General features: G+C 33.7%; 2 protein-coding genes across 3 annotated transcripts; both read right to left on the bottom strand.

Moving 5' to 3' along the window:
• Positions 1-1,953: 1,953 nt before the first annotated feature.
• Positions 1,954-7,275, bottom strand: LOC137828929 (uncharacterized). Of its 2 annotated transcripts, none has more exons than XM_068635693.1 (10): positions 7,080-7,275; positions 6,455-6,828; positions 6,123-6,367; positions 5,096-5,180; positions 4,809-4,994; positions 4,562-4,729; positions 4,239-4,457; positions 2,938-3,109; positions 2,687-2,858; positions 1,954-2,585 (listed from the first exon to the last, which is right to left on the bottom strand). In XM_068635693.1, exons 2-10 carry the CDS (start codon positions 6,818-6,820, stop codon positions 2,492-2,494), a joined length of 1,707 nt encoding a protein of 568 aa, XP_068491794.1. In that variant the 5' UTR covers positions 6,821-6,828; positions 7,080-7,275; the 3' UTR covers positions 1,954-2,491. The 2 variants fall into 2 exon arrangements, with proteins under 2 accessions (XP_068491794.1, XP_068491795.1); XM_068635694.1 differs by having other exon boundaries at positions 6,455-6,823; positions 7,080-7,244.
• A 1,806-nt stretch (positions 7,276-9,081) lies between these two features.
• On the bottom strand, positions 9,082-19,283 carry LOC137828930 (protein fluG). The gene is made up of 18 exons (XM_068635695.1): positions 19,033-19,283; positions 17,981-18,232; positions 16,601-16,669; positions 16,373-16,487; positions 16,193-16,298; positions 15,648-15,804; positions 15,467-15,562; positions 15,245-15,293; positions 14,879-15,138; positions 14,017-14,189; positions 13,257-13,377; positions 13,131-13,183; positions 12,917-13,046; positions 12,400-12,545; positions 11,688-11,876; positions 11,251-11,483; positions 10,279-10,415; positions 9,082-9,383 (listed from the first exon to the last, which is right to left on the bottom strand). The coding sequence occupies exons 1-18, from the start codon at positions 19,222-19,224 to the stop codon at positions 9,321-9,323; spliced, it is 2,541 nt and encodes an 846-aa protein (XP_068491796.1). The 5' UTR covers positions 19,225-19,283; the 3' UTR covers positions 9,082-9,320.
• Positions 19,284-19,771: the final 488 nt, after the last annotated feature.

Below are 19,771 nucleotides of genomic sequence, written 5' to 3' on the forward strand. Positions count from 1 at the left end.
AAAAATGCAAAACATTCATAATTGAAAAAACCATTCCAGATCCGCCAATCCGTAATTCAAAATATGCATTCTGGATTCAGAAATCCATAATTAAAAAAAATCATTCCGGATCCACCAATCGGTAATAGAAATTAGGTTTTCGGATTCAACAATCCAGAAATCAATAATTTATGCCAACTTTGCTTCCGGAACACCCCCTCATCCGGAATGCACCATGATTCACTTCCGGATTGATGAATCCGTAGCACACTCCCAAATCCCAAAATTGTGGGGGCCAGTTTCGAAATTTACAAAATTATCGGGGTGCAGGAAAAAATATATAGGGGTGCAGGAAGAAACTGCCTTCAAAAAATCACGAAAAGTTCGTTTAGGAAGTATCATGTTCAAGAAATTCTGTTTCGGAGACCATGTTCTAAAAATTCTGATAAGCTTATTCCAAAAGATTTGAAAAGTCACTTTTATGAAGGGTAAAATAGTCATTTTATAGAAATTATGAGGGTGCAGCTAAAAATTATGGGGGTAGAGCAAGAAAAGGCCCATTATTTTTAGGAGCCGTATACATTTGTGTTGTCCAAGCTATCCTCACGTGGAGTAGCCGAACCCTTAGGGTCAAATTCTTTCCGCACCTTATAAATTTGAACATGCACCCAAATTTTTAGTAAAATAACAAAAATATCCTTCCAAAATTACCTTAATGAAAAGAAAATGTGGATAAAAAAATACTCCTCGAACCTTTTTTCTGGAATACATTTCTGAAACATATTTTTGAATTTCGAAATTCTTTTCTAAAATATATTTTTAAATTTTATGTTCTGGATTTTTCTTTTCAAAATGTATTTGTTACATTTCGAATTTATTTTTCCAGAATGAGATTTTTATTTTCAAATTCTGAATTTTGAAATCCAAAATAAAGGATAATTTTAGAAAATTTAAAAGGTGATAAGGTGATGCATGTTCAAATTGGTATGATGCAGGGAGAACTTGACACCCTTAGGATTCCGAAGTTTTATTAATGCGCTGTGCAAGTCAAAAGCGGCTGAAATTACAAACCATCCTCTTAGAAAGCTTTGCCTTCCAGTAGCAGAGCATTTATAGAAGCTCATTGCACCAACCCTCTTGATCAAGTACAGGGTCTTGCTCCTGGGCCTCAAGCATCACCACAACAAGAGCCTGCTACTAGTACTTCATCTTCTACCAACTAGTGCAGATCAGGTTGGCAGTACAGATGATGACAATGGAGGAAGTGAAATGGCAACAGGAACCCAAGAGAGAGATGAAGAAGACACCTCTGAATCTGAAACAAAGGAGGAGGGTTTCTTTGACAAAGTAATTCAGTCCGAGAATGACACCGAAGATGAAGAATCTGAGACTAAATCAGAAAAGAAAGGTGGGAGAACATGAACACAAAGAACAAGTTCCATTTTACAATTCTGCAAAATTTAAATTTTTGTCTTACAATTTTTTATTTTCAATTAATTTTAGTCTAATCAGTCTTGGTAGTGTAATTTAGCTGTTTTAATCAGTTAACTGTTTTGGTTACACGGTACTTAGTATATCCTGTTGTTTGATGAACTAGTTAGTGTACATAATTTTTTGAGATGTTATTGACTATCTTTCTGGGAAACTTAGTTGGAAAAAGAAATAACATCAAAAGATATTAGAATCAATTAACAGAAGAAATGATTTTTGGAAAGTTTGGAATCAGTAAAAAAAAATGGCTATCTTTAGAGTTTTAGAAATAGTAGGATATGACTGCATGATGTACACAAGTAAAAAAATTGAAGTATTAAATGACCCTAGACCACAGCCAGTAACATAGGTTGAACCCAGTGTGCAGAAAGTATCCAAACCAAACACTGTTCTGAGCTAAGAGAACCCTGCTAGGTCTATTAAATTAACTTAGTGTAATTTTTTTATTGCCATTAAGCATATGTGGCATGGGTGTGAACTGAATGAACAAAAGAAACAATATCCGATTAATTATCATCCACTAGCACAATAACATCAATCTTTGTAAGTTTACACTAGCGTGCGAAAAATGATTTGTATAGTTAAATAGAAAGAAACGCCATGCATTAGATCTTGAAGATTCAAGGACTAAACAGTCCCAAATCAGCATATTCTAAACAGCCTCCTGAAGGGGATGGGAGAATGTTCATCGAACCAAAATCTGGATTACCCTTGAAGGTATATCGCATTCCATGTGTTACTAGTGAACTTACTATCAGATAAGTACTACAAAAATCCAAGTGGGTCACTCGGAGGCATGCAGTACATCTGCATATTATGGACTGAACCGGTCAAAATAGACAGCTTCAATACTCAGAAACAGGGGTTAATTTTTAGTTTTAACCCCAACCATCCCAACTCAATTGCAGCCTGCTAATCAAGCTGGCTGCTATGTGCACCTGAAATCTCTCATTCTCAACCCTTCAGCAGATAATGTGCTTAAGGTTGTGGTGCACATAGAAAAGGATTCGAACTCAGCCTTTCACTGCTGCTGTTCATAAATCTGCATATAAGTTTCTGAAAGTGCGACCAAATGAGGAAGTGTTTCAGAGACATGCAAATCCTGCATCTCATACCTAAAGAAACAAGGTATTAGTCTTCGTCTTTGTTGAACATCCATAAATTCATTCTTTCAAATTCATGGAGATTTTTTATATAATCGAGAAATAGAACTTACCATAGTTCTTCTGATTTGCGCTGCACAAAAACCCTATAGAAACCTTCACCAGGTTTGCCATCATGAACAACATTAGCAATTAAATCATACTTAGATCTCAATTTCTCATTTTCTTTTGGTGTTGGCAAGGGAATGTAATCCTTCAACTCCAGGTTCTTCACAGGAAAGTTGACTGAAGCAAATATAGGGTGAGGTTAGAAGTATGTGGGTGTTAACTTGAATAAAGTACAGCTCACAACACAAATTATTACCTAATGTCGGATTCTTTTCTACAAAAAAATTATTCTTGGTAAACCGACGCATGTGAAGAATCATATACTTAGGCAATCTGGTAACACGATATTTCATCCTTGCTATATGAGGTCGGACAACCTCTGTGATAGTTTCACCATCAAACTTCTTCAGTATGTTAAAGAGTGGAACCTAAAAATCAAGCCAATTTATATTAGCAGGCAAGTACGAAAAATAAGACAGATAGAACTTCCAAATAAAAAAGCTTTAAACATGAAAACCAAAACTCAAGTTCACAAGTGGAAAAGTGGAATTGCAATTGGAACTAATTATCCTTGCTTTAGAGGGAACTCTACCACTTGCTTTAAAGCTTTTACATCACGGTCACGGCATTCAAATAAAAGATAACCTAGACTATAGTACAATGTCGAGGGGGTATGTAAAATAATTACAGGTTTGCGTTTTAAATTCATAAATCTCGAGCAATTAGAATGTACACAACAAAAGGTATCACTGGTTGGGGGGAAAGGAAAGCCATTAACCCCATGGTATTTGCAGATATTTTAAAATGAATGCATCAACGTACCCAACAAGAAGATGGGAATTTCAACTACAAAATACAAATGGGTGCACAGGTGGCTCAAAACAGATAGATTAGCATCCAGAAAAGGAATTCAAAATTTGTCTCCCTGGTCATTTTTAGTGTTTACAAAACTTCTTGGAGTTTTTCCACAAGGAGATGGCTAGAAATTTGTATATATGCTTTAAGATGAGTTGTAAAATAATGGGAAGTTGAAAGCTCATGATGAGAATCAGAACAAGTGGATATCAACCAAACAAGGGTCCTTTCATGGCAAGGGATTTTATTGGAACTAGGACAATGCGCAACTATGAGCATGTTTACTCATGGGAGTGTGATGGACGAGTTGAGAAAGTGAATAGCACATTCCCAGTCAAGACGCAGTCCATGGCACGTAGCAAGATAAACAGCCAACACAAAGACATGATTAGAAAACAAGATAAATTTACTGTAAAGGATGTATAACATAGACATAATCAGTCAAGTAAATCTAAAACTATTTGCTTTGCTTTGCTCTTAAAGAATGGTTTAAAAGTGACTATTAGTTACCAGCATTAGTGTAAAAACATCCTTCCATACATTAATATCCACAAATTTCTTATTTTTACAAGTCTCTCAAATATAACAGTTACAAACAGAATAACAATTTAAACTTCAATTTAGATCACCTCGATGCAGATTATATCATTATCAACTACATCATCCCATGCAAAAAGAACAGTAGCATTGGTGGATTAGTACCTGTGGTATTATATTTTTTTCCATCACATCCTTGAAAAGAGGAGGTGGCGGCAAGTCCAACCCTAACATTAGAAATGGCATTTTTGAAGTTTCTTTGACAAATGCATTTCGTTCATTTACCCCATCCGAAAGTTTCTCAGCATTGTTCTGGTATTCAGTGTTTTCTTTTTTATCAATGGTCCCTTTGTTAGGAATCTCTTTCACAACCTCAAGTTCACCCTGCAACCACAGTTAAATTAAAACAACAAACACACCTAGTGAATAGCTTCTGCCAGCAACATGTGAACCAAAAGAAAAGAAAATTACAGTGGATAAAGAAGAACCTGAAAACACTCATAGATTATGCTGGTATTCTTTTTTGATGTCTTAAGATCTGCATGTAGCGTATTAAGAAGCCATGACATGAACTCAACTGGATCAGATTGTGCACCTATCCGAAACCTTTTCTTACTGGCTTTCATCACAGCTTGTAGAAACTCATGTGGGCTGACCTGTTGACACGCATCTTGTTGGACAAGTCACCACCAAATCATAATAATATGGTACACAATGAATTTATCAGAAACAAACCTGTCCTTTAAAGTTCCGTGCATGCCATGTTTTTCTAGTAAGCTCACCAAATCGATTAACCAGTGGAGATTTGCAGTGTTGATAATTTTCGGGGATAAGGAAAAAATTCCTCAATGGGGTAACCCTCATTAAGGATTGAATTGTTACATTCACAAAATCAGTCTCCTTTATATTATTAAGTCCCACCTGAAAAGTCATAGTATAATGGATAAATGTAGGCCATAAAACACCTAACAAACTTCCTATAATATTAAAAAATTTCATTCTTATAAGCATGAAAAATATACCATTCCAGGGAGGTAACTAGAACCATCAAGTGCCCTAGACCACTGTTTATTTTTGTCAAGTTGTTCAACTTCTTTTGCAGTAAATCTGCATATAGAGAACTATATGAATGCACAAGATACTGAAAACATAAGATACTGCAGAATCATAAATGATAACGATGATGATAACTTAATCAACGGTGAATAAATATTTCAATGTGATTCTAAATTACAGAAAATTGAAGCTTGATCTTTTATGATGACAGCAAGTGCTGATAATTTGATAAACATCAAACAAGCATATTACAAGCAGTTAGGCACATACACAGGCAGAAAATAGAAGATAAATTATGTCAACATGCAAATCATAAAGATGCTATGTACGTGACTGAATTTATTAAGAAATCAACCATGACTCATAGTACAAAGCCCAAACCCATAGCTCATAAAAACAAAAGCCATTGTTTATTATAAAGATACAGATATTAACATCAGTGAGATAATAAACAAGGGTAAAACAATTATTTCTTATGCCACCATGCAAAGAAACTATTTTTATTTTGGGTATGTAAAAGGGATTCCAAGGTTGACCCCCAATCTACCCGTCAGATCAGATGCATTGTCTAGGGATAGTTCTAGTTTAGGGCTCACCATTGGCCCTACCATAGAGTGGATGGGGATACGTTTAACACCAGTAAGGATCCAATCTCATACCTATTCACAGAGTGTCCAAGCCAAGGCTCAAGTCTAGAAGCTCACAAACTTTGTGTAAGCAGATGACAAATTCAACCACAATCCTTGGTGTTAATAACTTATTACGAAGGTCCATAGCATGAATTTTGAGCTACCAGAGTGGATAAAAATCACTTTTCTGGGGAGATACAAGTGGTAAATAAATACTCTAACCGGCTAACAACAGCTGACATACATTGCACAAAATATTATAATATGAACATAGTCACCAGCCAACAGCTTATGACGATAGAGACAGAGAGATGTAGCTAAAATATTGTCTGCAGCAAAGCCAAATAAAAAAAAAAAGACTAACCTTGGATTTAAAACATGCCGAATGTCATCTAATGAAGGATCATTAATTTCATAACCATCAGGAAGACAGTAGACATTTTCAGTGCGGAGATTGATATAAACATGGTGTCCTGCTTCCAGACTATGTGTATATGCATGAGACTTCCTCCCTCTCCCTTGGTAATACTTCCCACAAACCAAACATGCATACACATTTAAATTCGACAGGGAGACAGAACAGAATTTTTCAAAGTCAAAATCCAAAACCTGCGCGTGCATAAATGTCATAAAAATTCAAATAGCATGAAAAATCAGTAAAACTACTATCAACAATGGACCAGATAAGTCAAGCACCTGTCTATTAACAGTATCGAGATAAGGACAGTCCTTCCGAACCTCAACCTGGCGATTGTTTCTTCCACTAAATAATTGTTCACGTGAATCGTCTTCTTCATCACTATGATCAGCCTCTCCATGTCTATGCCCATTGTGCTGGGACCCATCATTCCTCCTCTCATTAACAGAACTCCTTTCCCTTCTAACATATTCTTCCTCGTCATCAATGTCAGCATAATTATTGGCCAACCCAGAAAGTGGATTCGCAATGGAGACCAGAGGAGAAGGAGAAGAATCCTCATCCAGCTTCTGCCTTTTTGATTCATTATCCAGACCTTGATCCTCTACTCTATCACCAACACCCCTTTCCCTTTTTGATGCCATGTTCTGTCCTAAAGCAGTTTGAAATCAATAGCAGAGAAAAACTCTTAGTTAAAGGGTAAATTTAGGACATTAAACTTCAAATACAAATAACTCGCACTAGAATCGTTTTCGAGTAGGCTCTGGCGAAATCGAACAAACACGAGTAAAGTCGCGAGTTTAGAGTCGATTCAGCGAGCTTGGACACTAGAAAAAAGCAAAAGAAAAAAAAAAACTACTCAGGAATTGTTTGTTTCTAGGTCACAATTCATGCAGAACGCACCTGGTTAACAATTCCGCGATTCAGCGGTTCTCTCTTGCAAGTTTCTGTCGGTTTCGACTGTTGATGTTGCCTTCTCCTGTGGCACCAACAAGATCTGTGTTCGTATTTTGCTCAGGTCGTTATTGGGTTGTGTTCTTCTTTCGCACCTTTGTGTAAATAAAATTCAAATAAAACTAGCTTCCCCAACAAAAATAATACTTTAGTTTAAATTTTTGTAATAGTTTTATTTGAGATTTTGTTCTAGAAACAATACTTTTTAGATATTCAAATAACTTCATTTATTCAAAAAATTAAAATTCTAATAATATTTTATTATAGAAGAAATAAAAACGTAAGCTTGTGGACCTTTAACTACTTATTAGAAAATTGATAAAATAATTTTAAAAAATAGATAAAATAATTATTTTCTCAACTTTTTAATATGAATTATACGGTAGTTTAAATGAGCTATTATGTGATAAGGTATATTTCTTGATTATTTTGATAAATTCAAGTAAAAAAATCATAAATGCAAATTTTGATGATTTTTTTCAAAATTAATAAAAGAGTATTAGACCGTTACTTAAATTTTGTATATCTTCGCATTACTAGAATACACAAATTTTTTTTGTCAAATGAAGAAACAAAAGAGTCTAAGGTAGTTGAAGCTTTAGACGAAGGCCTAACATAGATTGGCGAAAACTTTTAAGAGAAGTGAAAATATGTTTCAGCTTATTTTCAAGATCAAATCTTAGGAGAAAGAAACGAGGATGTTAGAATCGATTTGTCTTTTAGAGCGAAGCTACTCCAATTTTAGTTTTTCGAGAAGAACCAAATAATGTAAAGCAAGCTCTAATATACAAAGATTGAATTCTAACCATGAAAAAAAAAATCAACTAATTTACTAACAATTATGTCCGTCATTAGTACCTCCTCCATTTGACCAATGTGATTAAAACAAGACTGAAAGAAACAAGCTTAACAAAGATGGTAATATGATTAAAAATAAGGTTAGATTGGTAGCACAAAACTATTGTAAAAAAAAAAAAAAAGTATAAAATTTTACTAAAATATTTGTATAAAATTTTATTAAAATATTTGCTCTTGTTGCACGTCTTGAAGGAATAAAGATTTTGTTTTGTTAATCTTAATTGCTTAAAAAAAATAAAGCTTTCACAATTGGCGTTAAAAGTGCTTTCTTAAATAAGAAAATCTATGTAAACTTAAAAAGACGGTCTTAAACAAGCTCTTAGAGCTTAGTGTGATAAACTAAACAATTTTCTTCTAAAAAAATGAGTTTGCAAGAGGAAAAATTGATGCAATCTTATTTTGTAAATAATACAACAAAGATTTTATCATTGTTCAAATTTATGTTGATATTATCTTCCGTGCTATTAAAATTTTTGTGCAAGGGTGAATTAAAAAATGAGTATGATGGGAGAGTTCAAGTTCTTTCTTGGCCTCGAGATCAAACAAAGAGAAGGGATATTATTATCCATAAAAAATACGTCTAAGTGTTGAAAAAAACTCAACATGTCAGACGCAAAGCCTATAAACACTCCCCTGCATGCGTTTGTTATTCTTAACAAGGACGAAAATGATAAGAAAGTATATCAAACATTTTACAGAGGTATGATCACATATTTTCTTTATCTTATTATAAGTAGACTTAGATACATAACGCCTGCAAGATTTTAGATAGATTCTAAAGAATCTCATTTAAGGATTGTAAAAAGGATCTTTCAGTATTTCAGTAACTTGTAGGGTGAATTAATTTGTGTTTGTGCAACAAGAAAAATGTTCATTTCAGATTAAAGGATTTTGTGACGCTATGTTAGAAACTATGTTGATAAAAAAAAAAGCAAAATTGGAGAATGCCGATTCATTAGACAAGGTCAAATAATTTAATCCTCAAACTTCAAAAATATGCAAATGTAATCGTTCTTAACTTTAAAAATTATAATAAATATTTAGACAAAAAAACTAAATCCACATGTTATTTAAAATTTGAAGATCTTAAAAATATAGAGAAATTGGCCATGATTCATATCTTACTAGGAATAGGGTACATAGAATAGATACGTATAAGATACACATAATAGTTAAGACAGAATATAAAAAAGATACGACCATTATTGTCTTTACTCTGAACCATAAAGCTCGAGAGTAAAAGCAAGTAACATGAATTGGTCATTGCTAAGATTTCACCAGATCTTAAACTGTGCTCAAAACCAGTCTTGAATTCTACAAAAGGCAACTAGCTCAGTAACGGTGAATGAGTTGCTTGTATGCATCCTTGTGCTTCGTGTAATGCTCAATTTCAGCCTGATAATATAAGTCACATTAAGCATCAAAATTAGCAGCTTTTGGCTAAGAAAATCATAGAAATGAAACTAAGATGGAATTTGCAAACTTCCAATATTGTCCAATATATTGTCTTAATAATTCAACTTTATCAGCTTCTAAGATGGAATTTGCAATCACTTATGAATTGATTTTATTTATAGTAGATATGAGATCTCCAACATAAATATTTTTAAAAATAAAACAAAATTTTCCAGAAGTTAAAATTAGTTTGTACATACCTTAAAAATCAGACTTGGAAAAAACTACTGCAGATAAATCTTTACAAATTATGATTAGCATAAATTAATTTAATTTATAAAAAAAATTAATTTTTTTTCTCACTTTCTTTTCCTTGGTCTTCTAGAAAACTATTCAAATCCATGTATACAAAGAAATCTCTAGTAACATTACTACAAAGTTTGATGTTTCAAATAATTCTTCGGTAAGATTTAGGGTTTAGGATTTATGGTTTAAGATTTCTGTAAGATTTAGGGTTTAGGATTTAGGGTTTAAGATTTAGGATTTAAGATTTAGGGTTTGTATATTCACACAATTTAATTTGATGAGTGTGCCAAGAAAAAGAAAGTTTATTAAAATCTTAATCCACTAATTAAGGATGGATTATAGAGACATCATTACTTGCTCACTTTAGAGATAAACTTTGGAGGAGCATTTTCCTGGATTTATTACATAAAGCATGATTAGTCTATTGATAGTTTGATACGGGACAGATATTTAAGGACAGAAACAATACATTTTGAAAAACATGCTTAAACAAAAAATAAGCAAAACATTTGTCTGATATCTCTAACATGCAGCTAACTAGTGCTTAACAGCAACCCAAGGGTAAAAGGCATCTACATCGAATACATACCTTTCGAATTGATTTTATGCAAGTTAGCAACTTCTCATTGATAAATTCCTTAAGGAACTCATCCTTATGGAGAGCATCCAAAGATTCAGAAAGGGATGCTGGCAATCTCTGAAGGATTTCCGGATTTGCATCTGTATCTGTTTCATACATGAAATGAGAAGTTTGTATTGATATTTGTATACAGGAGCTAAAAATTGTAAGATTCCCAACAAAAATTTATGCAATCGTTATGTAGATTGGTAAAAGGAACATGAAAGACAAAGAGATGAAAAAAGACAGCAAATTTGGAATTAAACTTGATAGAAGAAAATAAAATTCAGCTTCCACTGTGCTTCCTCGGCTTCTGATGCAAACCCCAACAAGGATTTCACTGCAACTGTATTATTTGATATAAAAGAGAATCTACCAAAGTTATTACAGTCAATGAAAAAGATAAACCAAAGCCTATGAGTCCTATATAGAGACACTCTCCTAACAACCCGTGTACAATCTTCTTTTTTGCCTTCCCTTATTCCCCTACTGTCCTATTAAAGAGGCTGTAAAACAGAATAAGCTAAGAGAATTCCTTCTGCAAATGCAGTAGCCGTGTGCCACCTCACTAGAATTCTATCTCTCTTTTGGACTCTTTATTCCTTCTAGAGTATACTTTCCATGTGATGGCCATTTTGGATTTAGGTCCCACATTGCAAAACCATAAGCATTTTAAGGAACTAGTAAGTCTGTCTACTAAAAAAACTGAAAAGTAAATATAGGAAACACAAAAGACTGCAACGGTCAGTATAGTGCATTATAGTGTAATGTAGTACGCTTAAGTCCCAACAGGTTTTTTTACAAGATTTCTAATGAAAGATTTATACAATTTATATTGAACTTCTTCCACAAGTTAATACAAACTAACACAATAGCTAACTATTTTAATATCTTACAGTTCATGGTTAATATAAACATATAATAAAGGTTATATGATTTTACCAACAGGTTCAGGAAGAGGAAGATGCCTTCGAAGCCCATCAATGCCAGCAGCAATTATGGCTGCTAAGCCCAAGTATGGATTGGCAGAACCATCAAATGATTTCATCTCAAAGTTAGTGGCTAGACCGTCAAGAGTTCCAGGTGGAGATGAAGCACGCAATGGAGCCTCCTTATTTTCGTTTCCCCAAAAAAGGTACGCACCACTCCATGTATTGGGTTGCAATCGATCATAACTGTGAGGAATTCAGATAGCTAAGAGACATTGCAGCATAATTCCAAAAGGGGGTATTTGCATTTTACTATAACGCTTGTTAAAGAGGGAAAAAGAATCCTATCTTACTCCGAACAACTAAAACTTTATTATTGCTGGCAATATAATGCATACAATAACATCAGTTTCGGTCAAAAAACAGAGAATAAGACAACGTAAGAGCAACCTGTTAGGGAGTGGTGCTATAAATGCCAAGATTGAAGGAAGATGTTGTAGAATTCCAGCCATAAATTCTCTTCCCAAAGTTGATATTCCATGCTTAGATGATCCACCAGATCCCATATATACATTTTGGCCATTGCGCCACAAGCTAAGATGAACATGCGACCCAGAACCCAAATCATCTGATGCGTACCTTAAAAAATAGCATGACAAAACTGTCGTTACAACAAAAATATTTTTAACAGTTACATTAGATAGTTCATCAGCTGCAATTATGTTTTATTAACATACCCCTCTACAGCATGTATGATATATGTGACTTCACATTGATTGTAAAAGCATTCATTACTAATAATTTTATGATAAAAGAGTTGATTGTATACAAATTTATTAAAATTATTTATTTTCACATTTTAAATTCGACCGGGTATTTTAAAGTGGTAGTAAGAGAAATAGTCCTGAAGTATAAGTCTTGCTTAGATATTGTTAAGTTAGCATATATCCAAATCACGAGGGTACTTTCATTGACACTTTCTCCGTAGAAGATACAAGTATGGGCTTCTTTACAACATTATCACTATACAATTGTGCCCACATGGTGTCAAATAAGCTGGCATAGTCTTCAAAGTAGCTTTCAGATGCAAATTTGGTTTTCTTTGGTTCAAAAATCTAATACACGGATATCATATAACACTACAACAAACTTTGCCACTTACTTTGGAATAAAAGTTGCTAGCAAGCCATGCTTTCTGGCGATTGCCCTAACAACTTCACGGGTGAAAATTAAGTTGTCTGCAGCTTTAGTGCAAATGGAATACTTCAAAACCACCTCAAATTGACCTTTTGCAGCTTCACCATGTATCTAGGATATTAAGGAAAAAAGGTAAGTTTAAAAAGTGGGCCAAGGGTGACAGCTGGAAAAGAAGTATCAGACAATGTCTTAAAACATGCTATAAAGGATAATCCTTTTAAGGACCTTGGTCATGCTTAAGCCCAAATTATTCATGATTGATGGGCTTTTCAATGCTTACTTTCAGTTTTAAGAATATAGTGTTTTGGTTGAGCCCTGTTAATTACTATTAATTCTCTTTACAGAGTGTATTAGGTTCACCCTAATCTTGTTTCATTTATGTGAAATCAATCTTCAGAAGATAAAAGTAGTAGTCAATGAAAATCATACAAAGTCATATCATACATTCACTTACAATTCATCATGTCACAAATTCTTTTTACCTGTTCAACTGAAATTCCCAAGGAATGAAGAGCATTGACAATTTCATGAAGTACGGGGGAAGCAGCATCAAATCCTGATGTGGAGCAGTATGGACTCGTGTCAAATGGTATCCATTCCTCTTTACCTTCCCTGAATTTTTTTTTCTCCACATTTTTAACAAATTGCCTGTAAATTGTACTATTCCGATCATAGAGATAACATTATGTAACATACCTTGTTAGCCTCTTTAAGAGAATAAATTCATTCTCAAATCCTGCCTTCATTTCCTGGAAGTGGAAGCAGAAGAAAAAGTTAAATATCGTATACTTCTCAATGGATAAAAGAAACTCTGCTTCGTACCAAGTCAAATTCATCTTTCAGAATTTTAGAAGCTCTTCTTAAGGCATCTCTTGGGCAATATTCCCAAGCTTCACCAGGTTTAACACACATGTCAACTAAAACCATTTCGTCTTTTTCATTCCTATTCAAAAGAGAGTTGCATTAGTTAACAAAATTGTATCTGTCTTAAGAATATATTTCTGGATAAAAAAAAGCCTACACCTTAAGATGACTTCCATTCTGGAAGACACTTGAACCATGCCATGATGCAATTGCTATTTACTTAGTTAATAAACATGGCAACAATTAAATACAAAATTGATTTAATAGAAAGAAGAAAACGAAAAGAAACAAGATACTTGCATAATAAGATAAACAAAACATGAGTAGTAAAACAATTACTGATATAAAATGAAATGAGAAAAAGACACAAGGAAAAGAAAAACATAGGATAATAATCCAAAATTATCTGGTTCCGAAACTTCAATGACATGAGAGACCAAAATGCCAGCTGCCAATTGAGGGAAGGAAATTGGAAGGTTCACTGTTTTGAGTTCTTCATACAATTTATAAAGACTGAAAACTATTGCACTGCGCATAAACAAGTATATCTCATAATGGGGCGAGGGAGTTTAAAAGGCAAAAAAAGATATTTCCCTTTCAGCTTTTCCATCGTTAATTTATTGAAGAATATTATATTCTTGATAATTTGAGAATCAATTGTAAAGGAAGTTTAATTTATGCAAAATGCTCATATCCTGTAAAGAAAAACATTATTTACCATGGAATTCTCCTTAGAGTAGACAAATCAGGGATTAATCTTGTTTCACCAACTGCAGTTAGACCAGATCCGTCTGCAGGTCCATCCATAAGAGAAGAGAATCCCATAGCCGCAAATGCTAAACCAACCCCATTCTTAACAACCACATCATTGAAACGTTTTTTAGGAACCCCCTGAAATAAAATACAACTCCATCTCAATATGTAATTTAAAGAAAAGAATTCATAAACTGGCTGAACGGAACTTTTCCAGGCCTGTACAGCCAGAAGTTTAAGTGCCTAAAGACATAAATTTGCAATCCCAGTATGTGCACTAGGAAATGAGGGATGCAGCATTAGAACTTCCTAGAAAGTGACTTAGTATTCTGAATTTCAAGTGAGACAAAAGGTGTGAAAGGAGATAATGTCTCAGCAATTCAGTGGGGAGGGGGGCGGATTTTCATATTATTTTTTCACTTAAGACATAAACCTGAACTCAGTCAACTTGTTTCCAACAATTTCTCTAGAGATTGAAAATGCATCTAGCATCCAACATTATTCCTGACTTCTCTGTTCACTTTGTCAACAATAATGCAACTGAAACGTTATGTAATGCAGCAAAACCAAAGCAGAACTTTTCTAGCATAGATTTCATCTTTTTCTCTTCTCCATAATAATATCATATCTAAGAAAAAACACTAAACTAACTATATACAACATGATTGGAGTGAGAACCATGCAATTTAGATTTATTCCAAATGTAAACAGAATAAAGAATGACCTAGCATTTGAAAACTCAAAGTAAACATCTTTCTATAATTTCCTCCCAAGGTTAACCAAGAACAATGAAGTAAAAGGAAAGCGCTTGAGGGAGGGAGACTCACACGACATCTGTGCTGTCCTGAACCATCAACCCACATGAGACGAACAAGTGAGACGTCAATGTCTAGGTCATCATTCAACTTTTGGGACAAATTACTACGTGAACTGATAACGCCGTTAGCTGATCTAATCTTGTAGAAGTGAATTGCATTTCTTGCAAAGATGTCCTTTGCAGCTTCCACAGCCTCAGGAACTGAGAGATCACCATCAATGCATGCATCACGTAGAACAGAGAAGACAACTTCACGAGACTTCTTTGCACCTGTAAAATAAAAACTCATAGCATTAACCAGTAGTATTCACACCATATGAGTTACGAGTTTTCAAACTCAGCAAAAGCCACAAAGAGATAAACACTACAAACTAACCTAAGTAAAATGTTTCAGGAAATGCATAGCCATCGGTACTGAACATCACCTGCATTGCAAAGTTTATTCTCGTGAAACAATAAATTGTCGTGGCCAGAAAATCTTGCAATTTACAGGTTTCATGGGATAACCCAAAGTTCAAGAAGATTCTAATTTCATTATAAAATTCTTATTCCTTTGCAATTTACACATAATATTCAATTTATTTTGTTATATTGTCACCTTATTTATTGGAGCCAATTCTAATAGCTCCTTCATTGAAGAAATCATCCCATGTAGACTCAACTTTGGAATTGCCAGCCCAAAATCAAGGTAGACCTGAAAGAGAGAGACTGTGTTACATGCCAGTTAACCAGTAACTCAAATATACTAATACCGAGTCATTGAGTTGTAAAATGTTTGCCTGTGAGTAAACAGAGGCTAGATATGACGCTTCCCTTGAGAATGGATAGGATGCATGCAAAAAAACAATCCGAGACTTCGAATATCTCTTGTCCTCAAGAACTGCACGTAGATGAAGAGGATTGGACAGTCGCATATCCAAATCTTTATCCCCAAAGCTAGTTAACAAAAGAAAAATTAGTATCCTAAAGCTGAGAATCATGGTGATTTTTGCCTGACAGCTGTAAATAGAGAAAAAAACAGTATCTTTGACATATAGAGAAGTGTGGTAAATCCTAGAAATGGAAAAGGTGCAAACTAATTTCACCTATCATTGATGTTTTGAGAACAAAATGTAAGATAGTATATGCCTTGTTGTTCAAGTAACCTTACTAATACGGTTCTGTTAAGCACATAGAAATGAAATTATTTGAATTGATCTTAGCTGAGTAATATTTTGAAATTCCTAAAGAGTTTCAGTATCCACAGCTTTTATTATGTATTCCCCCAAAATACTTGGATATCAATATATGTAAAAGTATCAAACAATTTAAAACTGTCCATTACCCCGTGTGTATCTGCATTGGCAGGTCATAGGATTGAGCAACCTCCAAACTTAGCAAGAAGATGTAGTCAATAAGATTTTTGTTTGCAATACGGACAGGCTTCCCAGCTGAAAGTAAAGAAAGGTGAGAAAGAATATACCGAAACAGATTATATTAAAACAAACCTGCACACTCTACTCACCAATCAATTCTTGCCTCAGTCCCTCCTCAGCATCCTTTTTAGTAACATTAGTATTGATTTCTAAGCCACTGCGGTATGCAGCTATGCTTTTCAATCCAAATATCTCACCAGCAACTGTAACAGCATTGCTAAGGAATACAGCTAAAATATTATATTCTAATACAGCTAAAAAAACAGCATTGCGTGCAGTGTGTGGAGAGAGATAGAGAGAAAAACATATAAAGGATATGATTTCAGCTTTGAGACAAATGCTTTAGTAAATGAATCCACAGTCCAAGAAGATCCATCAGGCAAGTCCTTCAACATCAGATTTATATATAAGATAATATAACAAGAAGGTGAATGACCTAGAGGCAGAACATAAATAAGACTGCAAATAGACGGCTGCAATTAAATAGGAGCTTGCAAAATATACAATTGAACAATTACATATTCCCTAACTAACAGCAGTGGCCTTGATTCACAGACTTCTGATGAGAATAATTTCCCAAATAAAATTTAATTTCTTTGAATTTTCCGAATTCACTTTTAGACTCAATTGCCGCATAATAATCTCCAGAGAGAATGAAACATTCACTGTCCATAAAAATTAGAGAAAATAGTAGACAAAGTTGATATTACTATATATATATATATATATTAAAATTCAAGGTGAAAAAATGATTAAAGGATGGCAATTTGAAGGAGTCTTGAAATCATAATAAGAAAGAGCACCAAAACTAAAAATGTCACCGAAGTTTCTTTAAGACCTTCACATGGCTTAACAAGCTATAATTTTAGGCATCAAGCATAGCAGAGAATCCCTCATCAATTGATCAATTCTGGTTCTGGTGGAAAGCAAATAACTTTCTGACCTGCTATCATGATGGGATGTCTTGGAAATTTCAGCATCCCATAGACTGTAAGGATCAAAATCCCTTTTTACCAGTCAAATACTATGGGATCTTAAAATGTTGGAAAAAAATCACTTACTAGTTTCTTCATTCCTTTTCTCCCTTGAAGAGCATATGTGTAAGTTGCTGTTTAATACTCAAACTTCACAAAATCCAAATGGAAGATGTGATATAAAGTTGATTAAATTATAATTTAGTCGGAAATTTTCTTTCAAACAAAGACTAAGGAATCTCTACTTAAAGAATTTTCTCTGATAAGTTATGCTTAATGTATTCGAACATTAATTTGCAGAAACAATTTAAGAAATTCTGTAAATAGCTACGCAGATGAAGCCTTCGAAATGGATGCACATATTGTGAAAGTTCATGTGCAAAACTACTGGTCCAGAATGAACCTTGCAAAACACAACATATTTCTCCTCATTTCGAAACTCCTGTTTTTTCTTTAATTTTATAAAATGCTTTCACAGAAAGGAAGTAGCACGGATGTCTGAAATTTTGAAGGCCTAACCCTCTAACTTAAACAATAGAGAAGGGATTTGAATACAGTATTCTCTTTCCTGCATATATAATCACGTGGAAACAAACAGTAACATTAAACTAATACCAGAATGGAATTTTTTTGTCCCCGAGAAATACTGTTATGAAATTTTACCAAAGATACCTAATAAGCATGATAATGCAAATTAAAAGTGATTTTGTGCTGGTAACTCACCTCATCGAGGATTTCCTCGGCCAATCGTTCAATTCTTAAGATTCTACCAACAAAAGGTATAAAACTCTTGTGCCATTCTATGTCATGCTTTTTGTCCAATTGTATGCCATCATCAATAAGTATGGCAGTGATTCTTGCAGCTTTAAAGCATGATGAGCAGATGGATTGCATTCCGGATGCTCTCCGGTAGTCTTCAACAGCTTGCAAGGATATCTCGGATCCATACAGCTCAGCAATATCTCTTAAATTTCTCTGTTATATTAACAAGACAAAATAGGCTGTTACAATGAGATTCCAGCCAGACTGAAAATAAAGTTCCTCAAATAAGTTTTTTAGAGGATAATATTTTAGCAAATATAAGTTGAAGAGTAAAGTAGTGCACAAGTGCTGAAATCCCCATCAAATTCACCAACACTCTGATACATGGAGACAGCACCCTGACTCATGTAAGCACCTTGAATTGCTTAAGAGTAAGCTTAAGAGAAATGACTTTTTTATGCATAGCTCTGTATGAACAGAAAGATGAAAAAGTGTAAATCTAATTTGATTTCCTCCCTTTACCTTAGGTTTATTATCACTAATTAAATGCTAATCTCAGTTAATCTAATCTAAGCATTGATTATTTCCTTTGTTAGTAGTGACAGCAGAATGTAATCCAACCAAAGAATAACTAAACCGCCAAAACCAAAACCCATTATAACTAATCAAATGCAATATTGGTTAGAAGTTTCCTGCTCTCTAACACTTTCCTTGTGAGTCAAAATTGATTGAAAAAATATAAAATCACGAGTAAGTTTCTTCAAACAAGATCAATAAATAGTACAATAAGAAAGAGTTCCAGCATTGACACATAAGTAGTTGACCACCTAGTGAAGAGTCACAGATTACACGTCCATTAGTTCAGACTCGTTGACTCTTTTTTACTGTTGGAAGTATGAATCGATGTCCCTCAAAGTTTGCAGCACATGGCAATTAAAAAAAACGTTGCTCCAACACAACAATAGAACGTAGATGAAGCAAAGTTAGAGAATAAATTGTAAAAGCGAAGTTACCTTGAAAGAAAGAGAGTTAGGTGAGAAAGTAAGGGCGTCACCATTGGCCTCGGAAAAGGCGTGAATAAAGGAAAAGTTGGAGTGAAGAGAAACTATATTGTGAGCATGAGCATCAACAAGTTCCACTTCCTCCACTGTTTTTCTCAACTCACTGATATCCATTTTCAGTGTGTTTTTGGTAACAACCGCCATTGTTAACACTGGTTAGAGTCATATACAAAAGTCAAATCATTGGGATTCGGAAGTTGATAAAGATGTTCCTTAGAATAGTAGAAAGACTCTTTTATATCTTTATTTCATTACAATTTATTTATCTATTTTTATATGAAATTTATAAAAGCTGTATTATAATGATGTGATAATATTGTAACTCCATTTTTATATTTTAATTTAGTTCATATCGAAATGTTAGAATGTTGGTTTCAATAGCAATACTTAAGAAATAATATTACAAAACAATAATAAGGTAAAAAAAATTAATTTATGATAATTATGTAATTATTACATATTATATTTATAATATCATGTCATTTATATAATTTATATCATGGTATAAATGATGCGTCGTTTTTAATTACACTTAGTAGTACTTTTTAGTTAAAATTATCTTTTAATAAATAAAAATTATTTTTTATTTAAGAAAAATACATAACCATGTCACCTCTTTACTCAAAGGTGAGTATATAACTTTTTAGTTACAAAATATTTATCATATACTTTCTGAAATGTTATTATTATA

This window comes from Phaseolus vulgaris, chromosome 7, assembly GCF_000499845.2.
Source record: "Phaseolus vulgaris cultivar G19833 chromosome 7, P. vulgaris v2.0, whole genome shotgun sequence".
In the NCBI taxonomy this organism is placed as follows: Eukaryota; Viridiplantae; Streptophyta; class Magnoliopsida; order Fabales; family Fabaceae; genus Phaseolus; species Phaseolus vulgaris.